This window comes from Mya arenaria, chromosome 4 (genome assembly GCF_026914265.1).
Source record: "Mya arenaria isolate MELC-2E11 chromosome 4, ASM2691426v1".
Lineage (NCBI taxonomy): Eukaryota > Metazoa > Mollusca > Bivalvia > Myida > Myidae > Mya > Mya arenaria.
In genome coordinates this window covers 29,579,672-29,599,757 of record NC_069125.1, presented here as the reverse complement: position 1 = coordinate 29,599,757, position 20,086 = coordinate 29,579,672, and the positions used below count along the sequence as shown (strand labels likewise).

The 20,086-nt window shown below is 34.6% G+C and overlaps 1 protein-coding gene across 1 annotated transcript in view; it reads left to right on the top strand.

The window, feature by feature from the left end:
* LOC128230467 (low-density lipoprotein receptor-related protein 6-like) overlaps positions 1 to 19,598 on the top strand; it is a 40,079-nt gene extending 20,481 nt beyond the window's left edge. Inside the window, exons 5-15 of the mRNA XM_052942743.1 lie at positions 650 to 850; positions 1,959 to 2,154; positions 4,459 to 4,709; positions 5,548 to 5,688; positions 7,607 to 7,902; positions 8,652 to 8,878; positions 9,501 to 9,685; positions 10,470 to 10,670; positions 11,177 to 11,523; positions 12,512 to 12,714; positions 14,048 to 19,598. Of these exons, the coding sequence (XP_052798703.1) occupies positions 650 to 850; positions 1,959 to 2,154; positions 4,459 to 4,709; positions 5,548 to 5,688; positions 7,607 to 7,902; positions 8,652 to 8,878; positions 9,501 to 9,685; positions 10,470 to 10,670; positions 11,177 to 11,523; positions 12,512 to 12,714; positions 14,048 to 15,692 (3,893 nt within the window). The 3' untranslated portion in view covers positions 15,693 to 19,598. The remainder of the gene's footprint in view (positions 1 to 649; positions 851 to 1,958; positions 2,155 to 4,458; positions 4,710 to 5,547; positions 5,689 to 7,606; positions 7,903 to 8,651; positions 8,879 to 9,500; positions 9,686 to 10,469; positions 10,671 to 11,176; positions 11,524 to 12,511; positions 12,715 to 14,047) is intronic.
* The last annotated feature ends 488 nt before the right edge of the window (positions 19,599 to 20,086 follow it).

Genomic DNA, 20,086 nt, shown 5'->3' with positions numbered 1-20,086 from the left:
TGTGTAATTTTAAGGTCCTGGTGACCTTGTGTAATTTTTACGCTTGGTGACCTTGTGTAATAAAGACGCCTTGTGACCGTGTGAAATTTCGATGCCTAATGACCTTGTGTAATTTTAAGGGCCTGGTGACCTTGTGTTATAAAGACGCTTAGTGACCTTGTGTAATTTTTATGCCTGGTGGCCTTGTGTAATTTTGGTATTATTTTATATTTTTATCTAATTTTATTCATTTTCTTTTCCTGCATATTGAACACATTGAAATTGTACCAAAACTATATGGGTTGATCAAGCATATTAATATAACTTATTTGTGTGCGGACACCTTATAGCATATTTCTATAAAATATATCGTAATTTATCTATGTGTTCATGTGTTACTAATGCAAACAAAAATAAAAGTAACATCAGATGAAGATAAATTATGATTATGAAGCCTTATATCATTTTCCATAATGCATTAAATAACTGCATATTTACTTACTGGTCCTTTGGAATGTTATTAAAAAAGTACAAATAAATTGTGAATTGTCGATCATGTCCCTTGCTGTATTCAAATTATATCCTTTATATCCTTTTTGAAGATTTCTTTGAAGAAACAAACTGGTGAGGTTAATGTTATGTGTATTAATTAACTTCCATAAATCTTCAGGCGCCCAACAGATGTTATTACTCGCAAGACGAACGGACATCCGGATGATATCGCTGGACATGCAAGACTTTACAGACATCGTCTTGCAGCTGGACAATGTGAAACACTCCATCGCCATCGATTATGATCCGGTAGATGGATATGTTTACTGGACAGACGATGAGGTTAGAGCAATTCGTCGGGCGTTTCTGAACGGCACAGGTGAGAGAACAAGATATTGTAAATGATTTTGTCCATTGTGGTTGTATGTTGTTTTAAAAAGCTTGATGTTGGAGAGGAGTATTTTCAGTTGAAAAGCTCACACAAACTAACATTATGTTAAGTAACATTGTCATTCACCCAAGTCACTGGTGACAGATAGAAGTATCAATGAACTGATTTAGCTCTCGATTTTTCGGAGAAATAAGTAGCAGGGTAGTAGCTGTTTTTAAAGCTTTTGTACTCTTGGTAGTTGTTATAGCCGTGTTTTGTTGGTGGATGTTATAGCTTTTGTGGTGTTTATGGTTGTTATAGCTTCTGTGTTGTTAGTGGTTGTTATAGCTTTTCTTATGTTGGTGGATGTTATAGCTTTTGTGGTGTTTATGGTTGTTATAGCTTCTGTGTTGTAAGTGGTTGTTATAGCTTTTCTTATGTTGGTGGATGTTATAGCTTTTGTGGTGTTTATGGTTGTTATAGCATCTGTGTTGTTAGTGGTTGTTATAGCTTTTCTTATGTTGTTGGATGTTATAGCTTTTCTTATGTTGGTGGATGTTATAGCTTTTGTGTTGTTTATGGTTGTTATAGTTTCTGTGTTGTTGGTGGATGTTATAGCTTTTGTGTTGTTTGTGGTTGTTATAGTTTCTGTGTTGTTGGTGGATGTTATAGCTTTTGTTGTATTTGGTTGTAATCACTTCTGTGTTGTTTGTGGTTGTTATAGCTTTTGTGTTGTTGGTGGTTGTTACAGCTTTTTGTATCATTGATCGTTGTTATAGCTTGTGTGTTGTTAAAGGTTGTTGAAGTTTTTGTTTTGTTGGAAATTGTTGAAGATTCTATATTGTTTGAAATTGTTAAAGTTTTGTGTTGTTGGTGATTGTTCTAGTTTTTACATCATTGATGATTTCTTAAGCTTTTGTATCACTGGTGGCCAATAATTCTCTTTCATATTTATTGAGATACGTCCCTTAACCAACGAGAAAAAACTGACGGTGAAGGGAGTTTAAATATATTTGTGGTTTTCTGTTTACTTTGATAAATACATGTAAATGTGTAGATAGAAAATATTCAACAGTGAATAATGAATTGTGACCAGTATTTTTTTTCTATTTTTTAGGTCAAGAAACAATAGTTGATAAAGAAGTGGACCATCCGGACGGGATAGCTATTGATTGGATCGGTCGGAATATTTACTGGACGGATACCGGAACGGATCGAATCGAGGTTGCACGCCTTAACGGAACTTCACGGAAAATTCTGATCTCAGAAAACCTTGACGAGCCTCGTGCACTATGTCTTGATCCGGAAAGAGGGTAATTTATCTTGGAATTGTTAGCTTATGGACTTCTTTCTCGAAGAAAGTTAGATGTTTATGCCTTTTGTGTCATTTTCAGCTTTGTTGTGGAAAATCTTTCTTTTTTATGTTTTAAGAAAATTGGATATTGAACACATTTAAACAATGACTAATGCTCTTTCTTATATTTGAAGCAAACCATATCACTCTGGCTAAATTGTTTCTCGAGTTATTCCACTTTGGCAATGAAAAATCATAAATAGGGGAGAGACAGCATCTGTATTTGGTGCTTGTGTGTTTGTGTTTGTAAATTTAATCAGAAAACAATTAAACATTTTATCTGTTAGTTCTCTTTGCTTTAACTTGATTGTTCAATTCTGAGATGTTAAATCAATCTGTTCTCTGTAAGGTTTGATTTTTTTGCTTAAAGTTTTTGTTCAATTCTGAGAATTTATATCAATAGTTCTCTATAAGTTTTCTTTGTTGCAAGTTTTTTGTGGCAATTCTGAGAAGATTCAAATGGAGACATTAACAATTTAAACTCCTATTCAAACTCCATGTAGGAAGCCTATTCAGCGCTATCAAATGGCGCATTTGTTAAATGTCATATCTGAATTTCTTCTCATGTGAATATCATGGTGCGGTTTCATTATTCATGATATCATGTCCACCATTTAAAGGGGCTATACACCGTATGATGAAATAGCGAAAAAAAGAAAGGAAATTGTCGAAAACTGACATTAACTTGGTATCGATGTGTACAGAGCATTGAAACTAACTAACTGAAGTACCACATAGTTTACAATTATTTTTTTACAGTATTTTTCCATTAAAAAAGATTACTAGGTAAGAATACCTAGTAGAATTCATTCCTTATGCGTGATTGGCTACTCGATGTTATCACGTGATTTTACCATGTTAGGTATATAGCTTAAATATTCCATGTTAAGGGTAAGCCTTCATTAGCACAGTGGATACAACACTGGACTGCAATTTTGGCGACACCGATTTGAACCAGGTCTCAGACTCGGATTTTTTTTTTACATTTTGGTATTTTTTTTACAATTATGATATCAAAGAGTTAAACATTTTATTAAATAATTGTCCAGGGATTCGTTACAGAAGAAACATTTTTGGTGCCAATCTGGTGTATAGTCCCTTTAATGCCCACTTCTGCATGCGCATAATTATGTGCGCACGACCGCTGATATTTGAGAAACCTTGCTCGAAATGATTTCAAATTTTTTGCTTGGATGAAAACTTAAAAATGTGCTGATTGTAAGAACATGTGCTCGAGAAAATTAAACTAAAAATAAACTGTTTTTCCTTGTAGGAAGCTTTGGTTTTGTAATTTCTCTGCTTTGATCTTTTGAAATTAATGACGTTTTATAGGAAATTGCACCTGCGATCTTTGTTTTTTTGTATCTGAATATGAATTTCTATCTTTTGTGATAGAACATTTTTTGTTCATAAATAATTTAAAAAAAAATTGTATGAATTTTAACATGAAAAATGATGTGCGTATCAGAAATGAATGACCGAAAAAGGCAGATAAAAATTTAATCTAATTTGAATTCTAAATCAACAATGTGATTTTGATAACTGTGGTCGATATTTCGTGTTTGTTCCAGTTATTTTTTATAGACATGAAAAGATAATGAAAATAATAGAACTGACAGATTGCATGAAACAGATTTTAGCAATGTTTTTATAAGGCAATGTTTTAAAAAATATCGTCCAGTTTCACAATTTGTTTTAAATTTTAAATGTTTAAAACCTTTTTAAATTTTGATAATTGAATTTACCATGTAAAGTGTATTTAAACATAGTTTGAAACTTGAAAAAATTTGAATGCTTATTTAAATGAAACCTCTTATTGACATGATGCGAAATTTGATTACGACCCCCCCCCCCCCCCCCCCCCCCTCGATTATTATCTACTTTGTTTAACAAAAAAATATATTGAATCCAGGTCCATGTGCACTTTCTTGTCCAGGGTTATCACGAGACTAGTTCATCTCTGGATTTGTTAAGAGTATGTAATAACCAGTGGTCAAAATTAGCACAAGCCCATAAGCCCCGCACTGATAAGATGCTTTTTGGGCTTTGTCAAATTCTGAATTTTATATAGCAGGCTTTTTTCAAAAATTTGATTCCAAGCAATAATATGAGAATTCAGGCTTGTTCATTCATAAGTCTATATTTGATGACTGTGTTACCAGTAACTAACCTTTGTTTTTTACTCCGAACTGTCCCTCATTTTCAGCCATCTCAGATTATAAACGTTGATTTCTTAATTTTTGTATTTTCTTTTTCTGCGCAGGTACATTTGGTGGACAGACTGGGGAGAAGAACCCAAAATCGAGCGGGCATTTCTGGATGGCACGAATCGCTCCATCGTTATTAACACCAACCTATCTTGGCCAAATGGCATTGTGGTCGATTACAAGGAAGATAAGATTTACTGGTGCGATGCAAAGACTGACGTGATTGAGGTCGCTAACATGGACGGGAGTGGGCGGAGAGTTTTAGTCAAAGATAATCTACCTCATTTATTTGGATTTAGCTTGTTAGGTAATATTGTAGTCTTTCAGGGTACATGTATATTTATTTATTTTCTGGTCTTTTGATATACAGTCGAAACCTGTTGGCTCGATAAACCAGGAACCGGCCAAAATACTTTAAGCGTTGCAAATATCATGCCAAGTGGGAATACTTACATATAGTAAACTAAAATCGGTCCTTTACATCAAGTTCAAGGGAAGGAGCAAATTGAGCCAAGCAATATGGAGCGAAAAGGTTTTGACTGTGATTCAATATGACTAAGTGACGCATAATATTAGAATACTCTTCAAGGCAAAATAACCCCTGAGATTGGATTCTATATCTACTGAAAACAGTTTATACATAGTTTTCATTGTAAAGATGTACAAAATCCATGTTCCGGAGGCCCTATTGAAATTTCTATGTTGATGTCTCATTTTGAATTTAACTGATGAAACCTTCGTTCATTTACAAATAAAAGAAATAAAGAAAAACACCTTGCAGGGCCCCTTATTTGAGACTTGCCGCAAAGCTGGTGCTAAGGGAGCGTTGACTGAGTTGCACCTTTTATTGCTGTCAATGAAGAGTGTTAGTCTTGTTAATTTATTAAAGCAGTCTTATTCATTCCTAGCCAAATTTGATCCCAAATTAACCCGTTTTTCCCTAAGTGAAATGCATCGGCCCCATTCCCCAAAAGGTGTGAAACCCCCCCCAGATTTTATGATGTGTCAAAGTGTGTTTTTTAACCCAAGCTGATACATACTTGAAAACACATTCAGTCTGACAAAAGTTTTTTGACCAGAGTGAGGCAAAAAGTAAAAGATTCATAAAATTCACTAATAACACTGATGCTTGTACTGAATTTCAGGTGACTACTTGTATTGGACAGAGTGGCAGCGTCGATCGGTTGAGAGGGTAAACAAACGTACAGGGGGTAACAGAACACTGATAATCGACCAACTTCCCGACCTCATGGGGCTCAAGGCAACCAATGTGAAAACTGTGACAGGTACGCCCAAAGTTTGTGTTGATTTAGCTCAAAGCTCTTGTTGGGTAGGCTTACGACTCTAGTTCAGTACGCTTAAGACTCTAGTTTGGTAGGTTTAAGACTAAGTTGGTTAAGCTTGAGTCTCTTGTCCTGATTGGCGACCACAAACCAAAATCACATACGCCCAGGGCAGACATCAATCTCGGTCGCCTTGGTGTGAAGCGAGTGCCCTAACCACTGCACCAACAGACGTAGTCATACTTGAAACATGATGTAACGTTACCAGAACGTAAGCCAGTAAAGTACCGGTAAAATTACAAATTGTTATATATACAGATAGCCTTAGACGTTTTTTATGTTTCGGCCAGAATGACATGCCACTTAATATCAAGCAATCATTTGGAAGTGTCATTTTGAAGTGTCACACCAAGTTGTAGAGGATGTGTCGTGTTATTTCCTGTTACTTTGGTGTGGCCCAATTGTTTACCTCTTCAAAATAGCCGCAGTTCAAGTGGTACACAATGGGTTTTCCGCTCATTTTCAAGTAATTAAAGAAGCGCTTATGCGGTAAAATACGAAAATACAATCTTGTGCATGTTACTGGCTGTTGATGCAGTAAGCACTTATATGTATGACTTATGTACCAACTTTTGGTCTTTGACTTAAAAGTTAAGGGACTCTCACATTTTATGTTGGCAAGCTATTTTTTTAAGTTATCGTTAAAGATCGTTAGATTGTACTTTCAAAAAGAAATGGTTTGATGCGACAGTCACATAACCATATATTTTTGTGTAAGTACATGCTATTAATATTTAAGTAGTTAAGTGGTCTAGATTATATTGTGTAAACTATCCATGAACTTGGACAGCCACTGTTTATATCTACTGCTTCACCTGATTGAAATAATAACAGCTGCCTGCAAGTTTAATGAAATAAATGTATTGGGAAACTTATGAAATACTGCCTTCTTATTGGACAAAATATAATAATGACCACTAAACTTGAATTTTGAGTTATTTTGCTTTCTTTAATGAACAAAAACGTAAAACAGCAATTGGCAGATTTTGTAAATCCATACCTTAAATTATTCAATTATAATTAGCATTACGAATGATTTTTGGCAAAAAACAACACAATCACATTTTTATCATTATTTATAATAGAGCTCTTGATGATATTCAATCATTGTAAAAAAAAAAAAAAAAAACTGTTTTAATTTTACAATTATTTTGTTTTTTTCAATGTCTCTCCTATCAAAACATGAATGCTGAAAAAATAATGGAGCAAATTCTGATTTTAGAGATTAAAAGTAGGACTTGCTAGAAAATAGTTCCTTTCTTTTGAAAAGTGTTTTTTAAATTTAGACTATGCAATATAAGCTTACCTTGCAATATAAAGATGACCTTGACCTTGAAGGTGACATTTTACGAGATAAATTATGCCAGAAAATGCTCTTGTTAAAAAACCTAGATTGTTTACTAATCATATTGTACTAAATGAAACACTTTAGCTTTGACTTAAACAATATAATGACTGAACATGCATCTTTATTTTTAACAAGGAATGATTGATTCAAACATTGCATGCACTGGAACCATATTTGTGGCAAACTTCGTTAAGAGCTTATGTTACACAAGAAATAAAAAAAAACCTGTTCAATTTGAGAAATTCAGCTTTGAGGAAGCCATGCAAAGAAGTTTAAATACTCTCTACTTCGATTTTTCCTTTTCTGGGATGGTATTTCATCTGCAACTTATAAGTCAAGCTTATTGGTCATACATCACTCACTCTATTTTTATCGAAAAAAGGTCCATTATTTATATTGAGCAATCCGATTAGCTACATCATTCTGAGATCCAATAAAGACCAATATTGAAAACCAGCCCTTATATAAAGTTTGTTTAATTCTAAAAACTTGTTTTCCGTTTATCTTTTTCAGGTACAAATGACTGTGCAGACAACAATGGCCACTGCAGTCATCTGTGTCTATACACACCCAATGGCGCGCAATGCGCCTGCCCGATGGGGCTCGAACTTATCAACCAGGGGAAAAAATGTATCGTCCCCGAGGCTTTTCTGCTCTTCACACAGGAGGAGGACATTAAGCGCATGTCGTTGTCGACATCGACAGCTCACCGAGTTGTGCCGATTCCGCTTAAGGGGATCAAGAAAGTTTTGTCGATCGATTTTGATATCGGGGATAACAGGATTTACTGGACTGATGGAGGCTCTATGGTAAGTTTGGTCATGTCTTTTGACTTATGAATTTTATTGTTTACAAAATGAGATCTCCCTATTTTGAAAGACATGTGTTTTAATAATGGACCTTTTCTACATACCGGTAATCTGATAAACAAGAAGATTACCCGGAACCCAGGATCAGTATGATCACCAAAATACATAAATAAAATAAACATATGCAACTTAACAGCAGCAGCATTAAAGACATTGATTAAAAAAATATTGATGTCACTTTTATTTTACGACAGTATAAGGTCATTGGACCAATCACAATTGTGCTATTTATTCGCTGTTTCAGAAGTATTCTCTGAAGATGTTGCATTAACGGAATATGAATGTTATAAAATGATATACGTAGAATTCATAGGAATTGCTTAAGGATTGTGAATATAATGTTTTAGCCTTAAATTTTGGATTGGTCTTTGAAATAAAGGCAAGGTTAATGAAGGCATAAGAGTGATCATGTCCAACGCCTTAATCCATACACTCCTTGTAATTTTATAACCTTTATCCTCCTAGAGATTTAATCGTTCACTGTTAGTAGCTGGGGGTGTATGGGTTATGTGTTTTTTTGCCATGCTCGAGCTTCACTCTTGCATGGTATGAAACCACTGAGAGAGTATATCCAGTACACCCCAGCTACTAACAGTGTAACTATTAATACGCCCTATTACTATTAGCAAAAGAAGTCATTTATAGTAATTTATAACCTATTAATGATTTTTTTTTATTGATAATTTTAGTCAATCAGTCGAGCCTTCATGAATGGCAGCTCGATGGAAACGATCATAGACTTCGACATCGCAGGACCGGAAGGTATGGCTGTAGACTGGCTTGCACACAACATCTATTGGGCAGACTCTGAGACGAACAGGATCCAGGTGGCTAGACTAAATGGGTCGTCTAGACGTGTGCTCGTCTGGGAAGACCTTATTCATCCCTCGGCACTCGTGCTAGACCCACCCAATGGGTGAGTATTCAACCAGGTTTTCACCAAGTCAAACTCACCTATTATGGCTATGAAACTGAATGATTTTAGTTACGGTTGACATATTTTTACCAAACTTGGTTTAAAGGAAAAGTTTATTAAGACCTTTCATGGGATTGCGTTTGGGACCCCTAGGGTCGCGGTCAATGTCACTGTTATTGAAAATAGAAAAACAGTTCAAACTGAATATCTATAAACAAAAAAACAGTTCATTTTTTTATAACTAAACCTTTTATCTGTTTCTAAAATACAAACATGTTTTCCACTGCGTCATATTTTACTGTCAATAATTGAAACCCTGCTTTTGTAGCATTGCGGCATTTCTTATTTATTGGTTTGCGTTAAAATATGAAGTGCTTTTTTTTTCAGGATAGTCTCAAATTTCAGTTTGCTATTCGAGAACATAAGCAAAGAACTTGTTGCTATTTAAAAAAATTATGTAATATTTTTTAAGAATAACTACTTGTTATTGAAAATGGAATTACTTCAGGTATATACATGATAGTATGATAAAATATCCTTCTATTCTTTGAGTAAATGCCCTTTAAATACATATTTTTCTACTTTCATTTTCATCTTTTTATCCTGAATGTTCTTTCATCAGGTACATGTACTGGAGTGATTGGGCCCAGCCCCCAAAACTAGAGAGGGCGTGGCTGGATGGTTCCCATCGGGAGGTTATCATCAGTGATGTTGGCCGAGTGGCTGGACTTACCATCGATTATGCGCAAAAACGGCTCTACTGGGCGGACTTTGACAAAAGGACTATAGAGTCTTCAGAAATGGATGGTACAGCACCATTTCTTTACAAAATTCTTTTTGAAGGCGCTTGGAGGTCTGATCATAGAAAAAGTGTGACTGTAAAATGCTTCTTCATTTCAATTTCAATGTTATTTTGTTTTTCATTAAATGTAAAAGAAAGTTAGAATTCAATGAATTTCATGTTATAAGATTGGGTACAACAATATGACAGGGTTTCTGTAAAGAAATTTCTTCATTATGTAATTTATGAATTAGACCTCAGTGGTGAGAATCATCCGTGGATTTTTTTTGCTTCTTTTTTAACAAATTACAGATATTTTTCATGCAAATCTTAGGCTCTTAAAATGCTTTCAACCAAGGATGTTAAAGACATCAACCATTCTTATTCCAACACAAGGGCCCCTTGACCCCCCCAGCATAATGTTCAGGGATTATTGCCTTAAGTCATTCTCACCCTTGATATATTTAAATAATTGGAGCAATATCATATTCACTTGTTTTCCATGTTTTTTTTGGCTGCCCCATTTCCCTTCAGATAAAGTAGTTTTCCTCTGCCCAGCTAAAAAAATCCCTTTAAAAAATTATTTTTTGGGATCATTAAGCAATTGCAGCAATAAAGTGCCATGTATGAATATGTCCATAGGTTTAAAAACAAGTTGAACATTATATGATACATGTTAGTATTATTCCCTTTTTTGCCAAAACAACACAATTTTTCCCCTATCAAAGCTACCATTTCCTTAAAAATGGAATATTTCTAATAAAAACTATTAAAACTAAAAAAGCAGCAAATTTTCTTTGATATTTGTAGGAAGCAATAGAACAACACTCCCTGTCTCGGACATCAACAAACCCATGGCCCTCACACAATACCAGGACTTCTTGTACTGGACGGACTGGGAACTGCAGACAATCGAGAAGGCCAACAAGACGTCAGGCCAGAACAAGACTGTTGTACAGTATGTGGACAGCGTCACTGATCTGCTCATCTTTCATCACAGCAGACAGTCAGGTATGGGACGATAGGATGCAGTTTTTCACTAAATATATAATTTTTACTAAGATGCTTCATGAATACAGCCCCTTGTACATGTTTCGGGTAACCCGACCCTACCTATAAAAATGCGAAGACCCTAACTATTTTTTCCGTTTCTGAGCCAAAAAATATTTGTTAGCGAATAGAGAGATACGAAGGGCGGATAAATGCAGATTTTAATCAGATATATGATAAAACAAAGTCAGGCAATGACAGTAATGTAGGAAAGACTGCCATGTGCAAGAAAACACTCTGAACTTACGACAGATTTTGAAAAAAAACCCCTACCTACCCTACCTAGAAATTTTGGGAAGGTTACCCTAAACAAACAAATTTTATTTTTGGCCTTAGTAGTTTTCATTGATGGAATCTTGTTTAAACACATTCAAATGATAATCCTTTTAAAACATTTGCACGCAAGAATATTTGGAAATTTTTATAGTAAGATTTAAGTGCATTTCAATTACATGTATATATTTCAGGTTGGAATAACTGTATGTATAACAACGGGGACTGTCCATACTTGTGCCTGGCGCTGCCTGAGGATGGGAACCAGACGCAGCGTCACCAATGTGCCTGCCCCACCCACTTCACCTTAAACAACAAAACGTGCGTTCCCCCAAAATCGTTCCTACTCTTCAGTCTGAGGTCCGATATAAGTCGACTTATGGTCCCAGATGAAGGGGAGGAAGCCTCGCCCGATGTGATATTACCGATTAAAGGGTTGGGGAAATTGAAGTCGATCGATTATGATCCTGTGAAGGAATATGTGTACTGGATTGGGGGAAAGTCGAAATCGATAAAACGAGCTAAGGTGGACGGAAGTGATGTAAGTACATGTTTAAGTGTTTTAAGATTTCAGGGATGTGAATTGTCCGCGGATTCACTGATTTCCGCCGATCTAATAGCTCTACAGACAAAAAAAAAATGTAATTTTTTGTAAACTGACGAAAAAAAGATAGCTCACCCAGAACCCATCACTGAAATTGTTTCAGCCCTTCAGCTGCCAGGTCAATCACATCCCTGGATTAAGTCGTACCAAATGGAACAACAATAATGGCTTTTGCAACAGTTACTGCTGAAATTACCATGTAATGTTACGGGAATGCCCTGATTTGATATATTTTCATGTTCATTGTATGTAGTAATAGTGACTGATTCCCTTGAAATAGTATGAAACATCTTCAGATCACTCTACTTGAGTGTTAAATTAATGACTGTATGGAAATCTTTCTTTGTTTTATTAAAGTATATCTCGTGCATGCTAGGTGAACCTTTAACTGAATGAATGTATTTTGTGTAGGCTGTATTTCAGGTAGGCTGTAATTTGTGTAATTTGCGTAGGATGTATTTTGTGTAATTTTGTGTAGGATGTATATTGTGTTATTTTGCGTAGGCTGTATTTTGCGTAGGCTGTATTTTGTGTAGGCTGTATTTTTTTGTGTAGGCTGTATTTTGCGTAGGATGTATATTGTGTTATTTTGCGTAGGCTGTATTTTGCGTAGGCTGTATTTTGCGTAGGATGTATTTTGCGTAGGCTGTATTTTGTGTAGGCTGTATTTTTTTGTGTAGGCTGTATTTTGCGTAGGATGTATATTGTGTTATTTTGCGTAGACTGTATTTTGTGTAGGCTGTATTTTGCGTAGGCTGTATTTTGCGTAGGCTGTTTTTGGTGTAGGCTGTATTTTGCTTAGGCTGTATTTTGTGTAATTATTGTGCAGCAGGATGTATTTGGTGTAGGCTGTATTTTGTTTGTGCAGGTTGTATTTTGTGAAGGATAAGAGTTTATTGAAAACGTTATTGAATATTTTTTTCAGGAACAGGTCGTGATCAGAAAGAATGACGATAACGACATTCGACCGTTTGACCTTGCTATTGACCCATTCTCGCGCGTACTTTTCTACTCGTGCATAGTAAACAACATGATCAACTTCACGCACCTGTATGCAGAGAGGGGTGGGGTCGTGGTCTCTGGGGGTAACTATAGACCGCGGAACCTGGCCCTCAACCCTTGGACAGGGTGAGTACATGTGGATCTGGCCCCAATATCACAAAAAAACTTGAGTCAAATCTCAATCTCAGACTCAACTCATTTTACCACTTAAAAGCATAGTTTTATTCAATTCTTTGCATGTTTTTATTCTTTTTGAAATCATTTTTAATTGAATGTAATTGAGTGTGTTTATAAAAAATTTGCCCATATTTCAGAAATAAAATAATTCTATAGCAAAAAATATACTTGAGTAATTGTTCAAAAATAATTGAATATACTCTAACACTATTTTGTCTGTAGAATATTATTCCATTGGAATCTTGACCAAAAATTTGAATCAACATATTCTTTGATAGAATGCACTCTTAAAAGGTGTTAAAAAATACAATTTTAAATAACTTTTGATGTCATTTGGTAAAATGCATTGAGATTGAGATTTGACTTAAGTATTCTTGTTTTATTTGGGTCTGGTTTGACCTATGATTTTCATTTTATACTGGTGTTAGCATTTGTTGCATCTTATGGAATAATTTATTTTGGAACTACTGTTGAAATCCTTCGGCTTAAACTCCCAGGGACTGGCAAAAATACCTTGAGTCTTGAAAATTTGAGACAAGTGGGAATGCTTACGTTCAATATAAAGAAATTGGTCCTTTAAATCCAGTTCAAGCCAACAAGTTATTGCAGCCAAGTGAGTTCGAGCCAGCAGGGTTCAACTGTATTGGAAATATCACTTCAACTATTTTATATGTTTTTCTTACATGATAAGTTAATTCAGTTTACAACATAAACAATATTTTAATACATTGAGTTTTGAAAATAATTCTTATAAGTTCACTGCTATGTTTTATATATTCTTAAGTTGTTCAATTCCATACTCAGTTTAAGATAAGAAGCAAGCTGTTCTTTATACACATTTATTAGATTTGTTTTGGCCTGACCAAGATGCACTCTCACAGATTGACTGTTTTGACAACTTCTTTATTTTTAGTCTTGGAATGTCTTTAGTCCAATCTAAATATCTTAAAACCAGTGATATTAGCCTGGTGACAAAATATCAACCTGCGGTTTTTAATATTTATGGTTGAAGTTATGTGGCTAAAAGCGTTGCTAATGCTTGAAGAAAAATGAGTTTTTTTGCATAAAATGTAAATTTTTGAACTAAAATATGAAAAACTGTGTTCGGATCCTTTGGCAACAGTATTTTAACACTGGTTCTCAGATGCAAAAATCGGCTCAAGACAAGACAAAAAATAACAAAAAAAACAACGTCAAAACAGTCAACCTGTGAGAGTGCAGCATTAAGAAGTTGAAATAGTGCAAAATGGTTGTAAAATGGAAACTTTTGAAAACATTTCAGGCACTTGTACTGGGCAAACCTTGGAATAGGAGGCCCCTCTACAATTGTTCGGTCCCTGTTTGATGGCACAGAGGCTCTGTCCCTCTTCCATTCAGGGGTATCAAGGCCAGGCCCAATTGCTGTCGACCCACATGAAAACCTGCTATTTTGGGCCGACCTTGAGGCAGAAGTCATTGAGTGCAGTGACCTTTCCGGAGGAAATCGACGGGTGTTGTTAAGCGGAAAGATGTCGGGTAATCTACAGACAGTGTTGGGAATAGCCGTGTATGATAAGTACCTGTACTGGGTTGATAAGGACAAGAAACTAATAGGTAGAATGAATAAGAAAACGGGTAAAGAAGTGACGTTTGTTCAAGGACGTGTTCCGAATTTGAGTGATATTCATGCGGCAATTCACATTGAAGTCGATGAACTAAAGAAGCATCCATGTTTCAAAAACAATGGAAACTGTTCTCATATCTGTATAGCCAAAACGAACGAAAAAGCCCAGTGCTCGTGTCCAAATAATTTAGTGTTAAAAAATGATGAGCGTTCGTGTGCGGAAAAGACTACATGCTCTACGGCTCAGTTTACGTGCACATCGTCTGAGTGTATTCCAAAACAATGGCTCTGTGATGGATCTGATGATTGTTCCGATGGCTCGGATGAAAAAGACTGTCCCGTATGTGGGCCATCTCTGTATCAGTGTGAGGATAAAAAGTGTATTCCGGAAACACAAGTGTGTGACGGAAAATTTCAATGTACAAATGAGGATGATGAAAAGGGGTGTTGCGTTAAAGAATCACAGATTCAGTGTGCTTCGGGGAATAATTGTTACGAGAAATCAGGAAGGTGTGATGGAAAATCGGATTGCGACGATAATTCTGACGAGGCTGGGTGCCCAAATGGCCCCACCACACATACAGCCCAGAATTCGCTGTCTGCTTACGTCATTGTTGCAATTGTCGTGGGAGTTTTTGCACTCATTGTGATAGGTGCCGTAGTATTTGCGTGTCGGCGAAAGTCGCCAGAACCTCAGTTTGAAATGCACCCCGATATTGTACCTCTCAAACCGATTACTGTTGGTGAAACGCCAAATAATTCAATCAAAACGAAACGAAGCAAGAAACATGAACGAAAACCTTTAATACCAACAACATTATCACTAGGTTCAGAAACTGCATATGACAGAAATCATGTGACTGGTGCTTCCTCAAGTAGTTCTGCAGTGACACAATACCCCAAAGAAACGTTGAATCCACCCCCAAGTCCTGTAACGGACAGGTCAGTGTGCGCGGGGGAGTTTTATGACTACACAACCAATAGTCCATTGATTCATTCATACAAAAAGCACCGTCGACGGCACGGTCATGTTCCCCCGCCCCCCACAACGCCCTGCAGCACAGATGTCTGTGAGGACAGTGAACCATATTTCAGACATAATCGCAAAAGTCGTAATAATCGCAACAAGTTCTACAACATCTCTGTTCCAGAGATGGCTTATGACTCAGACCCCTACCCCCCTCCCCCAACCCCAAGGAGTCATTATTTTTCAGATGACGTTACGAGTTGCCCTGATTCGCCCACCACAGAGAGAAGTTATTTCAACCCCTACCCTCCACCACCATCACCAGTGGCGGGCTCTCTTGTAAACTCAGACTGTTAACAGTATAATTTTGAAATAATGTCAAGGGTTTGATGCGAAATTGTATTAAGAGCTTATATAATTATAAGGTTTTACCTAAGAATTATCGAAAGGTACTGTATTTCATTGGTAGCACCCTTCTGCCCTCATTGCGACCAGCATGGGAACCCATCTGCTTTCATAGAAAGAAAAGCTTAAGACTGTCAAATATTTCTCTTTTTTTTAAATCAAGCTTGATAATACGATTATAAATACATTCATACTTTACATATTTGGCAGTTCATTATATTTACATATTAGGCAGTAAATAGTAGGCAGATGAAACCTTATATAATTTTACTTCAGTTAAACACAATTTCTAACTTCGTCTGTCGAATTCATAATGTTTAAGTTCTTTACTGCTAGATAAAATGTTCCTTTTCTCTCCTAGCACCCTGTCCGTTTTAAAACCTGGCTAAAACCCTATAATTACCGGAATATCTGCCATTTTGGTCAATTTTGATCTAGCCCTTGATTTTAAATATAATTCCTATTGCCATTGCAGTGATAATAATTTTAAAAATGCGTGGTAAATGTATTTGATTAAGAATAACTTTTTTACATATATCTGATGTATCATATTGTTGCCAATTTGATACGATTTACCTTAATGTGAAATATTTTTTGTCAAAAATTTCTTGGTATAGAAAAGTGTTGTAGGCACTACTTACATGTGAACTGTTATCAGATTCGTTAGCGAGATTAATATCTGTTAGTTTTCAGTGTCAGTTAAGACTGGAATTATTGTATGCATGTAAAAGTTTTTGTTCAACACAAGAAATAGCCAGTATTCGTGAATTTTACAAGAAAAATTATTTTATGCTCATTCTTCATGTGTAAATATTTCATCTTTTGGACACTCGTGAATAAATCTCCCATTGTGTAGATAAGGGAAATGAATATTGATTATTTCATATGCTTGTCTGAATTTTAAAGAAAAAATGTCGATGTATTGTCAAAGTGGTGGTGTAGTTGTTGTTGTTATTGATGGCTTCACCATCATGCAAACAAAGGGAATTATTAAGTTAAACATTGTTCAAGATATCCATATGAAATTGGTCAACATGTTGAAAGAGACAATACAAACATTTGTAGCAGGGTTGATAACTCTGGCTTTGATAAATATTGAGTTATTTCCCTTGCTAAAATGAAAAAAACACCCAGCAGACAAGGGTTCGATCCTTGAAGCTCTTTTTAATAGTTTTAGTTATGATGTAGTTCACCAGTAGGCATATAAACTGATCTAGGTTTTTATGAACAATTAAGTTTGTCAGATATACTGCCTTTAACATCGGTTTTTATATATATAATGTTTTGTAACATTAATGATATTGGCAGATATTCTGCACAAAATCATTTGTGTATATTTTATTTCACAGGTAATGTATTGTTGATTGATATAAAACAAAACTTAATTGAAAATCCAATTTTTTATTTGAATGTTTTAAAAAATGTCTTTTAAGAACGTTTTTTTGTTGATACATTGTTTTTGAGTTTAGAAAATGTTCCAGGTTTAATATTTAAGATATTTTATTTGAAAATATTTTTTTATGATAGGAAAGAAATTTGATTTTGCACAATATTTAATTAATTTTTTCTTAGTTTACAAAGTTTAAATCTGTTGTTATGGCTACCTCAAACCCTGTGTAAAAGTAGTAATATTATGAGTGGTTGATTTGATGTGGTCAATTTGTGTTTATCGTTTGATTTTGTTAGCTTTACACAATATTTTATACTGGTTCTCGTATATTATGTTCGACTGTCTTTGGGAGTCGCCCTTTTGCATTTGGACTTACAGATTGTAAGAATTTCATGTACATGTAAAATTAAGAAATTGACTTCTGATTGACTGTTGATGTTTTTCTCTTTGGATTCCCATTTTTTCAGGTTCAGTTAAGAAATCATATGGATAGAGTGCTGATTTTACTAAACAATATGTACACAAACGAGCATTTCATTCAGAATCAAGAGCTGTATTTCAATGATGGACCTTCGTGTAACTTCGAAAATCATAAATCTGAAGGAATGTCACAGTCGGCAATACCTTTTTTTTTTAATGCTGCGTTTTCGACTTGAATACTTTCTAAAGTATAATTTTTATACATTAATATCGAGATAATGAAAATATTACCTTAAGAAGTCCTTCTGAGGTCAAACTTATTTTAAACTTGCAAACACCCTTTTATAATTATGTGCTATTTAAGACAGTCTATGCGATGTTTAGCTTTGATCTTTGAATGATATGTTCAAGTTTAGTTGAATGTTTTTTTTATGCATCTTGGTTTACAAATTAGGTTGTATTTTAATATTTTTGATATTATTTAATGTACTATTTTAAGGGCATATAACCATTTTGTGTTTATAAAAATAGCTGTGGTTTGATTTTATAGTCTTATGTGTTTATATATTAGATAAATTTCTTTTTTAATAAGGAGTAAAAATGCTTTCTATTTATAATACTATAAAAAAAGTAAATAAACAGTTCGCAGAAAGAGTATGGTAGAAAATATTTAAAGCTGCACTCTCACATATTGACTGTTTTAACAACTTTTTTTATTTTTTGTCTTGGAATGAGCCAACTTTGCAAAATTGTCTAAAGCAAGATTGCTGACAAAAAATCAAATCACAATTTTTTATATCTGTGTTCAAAAATTGATGTTTTATGCTGATAATCTCATTTTCCAAAAGCGTTAGTAACTCTTTGAGCCATAAAACGATCAGGTTACAACTGTAAATATAAAAAGCTGCGATCTGATTTTTTGTCAGCGGTCTTATATCACTGGTTTCCAGACATGCACAAAAAAATGGCTCATTCCAAGACAAAAAAAAAGAAAAAAAGTCAAAACTGTCAATCTGTCAGAGTGCAGCTTTAAGGCATATGCATGTACTAGTTTATAAATTCTTTATAACTCAATGCTGTTACAAACATGTTCATAATTTTTATTCCATCAAAGTACATATTTCATTTAAAAAATGTGTCAATAACTTGAATACACCAGTGACTTGTGCATGCTTTAGATTTGATTCAATCATGTTAGGTATGAATTAATTACAGAATATATTTTGTACCCTTGAAGGGGCCTCGTGATAGAAGGATTTTTGTTTATTTTTGTGTTTTAATTTTATTCTCGTTGTCCGATTTGTGTTAGATTTTATGTATGAGTGTGTGTTTTTTTCATGATTGAAGGCGATAAGTAGATTTATTTTCTGCATTAGGTTTATGTATCATTCTGTGTATATTCCATACGATATGTGCTAAATATGATGATAAGTGTACTAAATGATGCAAAAAAATCATGAAACGTCTAACAAAGAAAATAATTTGCTATTTAGTCGTAGATTTTGACAAATGCCTAGCTTTTAACTGATCTTTAAGTATTTACCATTTTTATGATCAAATATGATGTCTTATAAAAATCAAGGTAATTACAGAATAAAAATATGTGTTAAGTAACAAAATTTCTGAAGTTATATTTTACTGAAATTATCTTTTCAGTCATATTATTAAATTATTATTATTTTTTTAGAAAAACCAACTTCGGAAAACCCTAATCTTTTTTTCTGATTATAATTTTTGTCAAAAGCAAAGCCAGTATTTTAGGCAGCACTGCGATTTATGTAAATGTTACAAATTACTATGTAATCTCTAACCTTTCCGGTTTTAATACTATTGTTTTTCGATCTCTTTTTAACCATTATGTTTACAGAATTGTCAATGTAAGCTTAGTATTGATAGTCTAATGTTGCCTTATATTTGTTGTAGATATTCTGATATCATACATGTATACTATCATATTTGAACAATTTTATTATTGTAAGTGCTAAATGTTTATATGTACTACAAACATGAACCTTATATTAAAATGCATTGGCAGATGCTAAAACTGACGAGCTAGTTATTTGTTCATCTTACATTCACTGGAGCTGTGTCAATATCCCTGGTACTTCATTATACAATTCTCTATGATACAGTGCTCTGTGCTACAATGATCTTTGCTGAAATGACTGTGCTTAAACACTTTGTGCTACAATGATCTGTGCTACATGGCTCCGTCTTACATTTTTCTGAGCTACAGTGATCTTTGCTGAAATGACTGTGCTTAAACACTTTGTGCTACAATGATCTGTGCTACATGGCTCTGTCTTACATTGCTCTGTGCTACAATGATCTTTGCTGAAATGACTGTGCTTAAACACTTTGTGCTACAATGATCTGTGCTACATGGCTCCGTCTTACATTGCTCTGAGCTACAATGGTCTTTGCTGCAATGACTGTGTTAAAACACTTTGTGCTACAATGATCTGTGCTACATGTCTCCGTCTTACATTGCTCTGAGCTACAATGACTGTATATATGGTGTATATGGTGTATATAT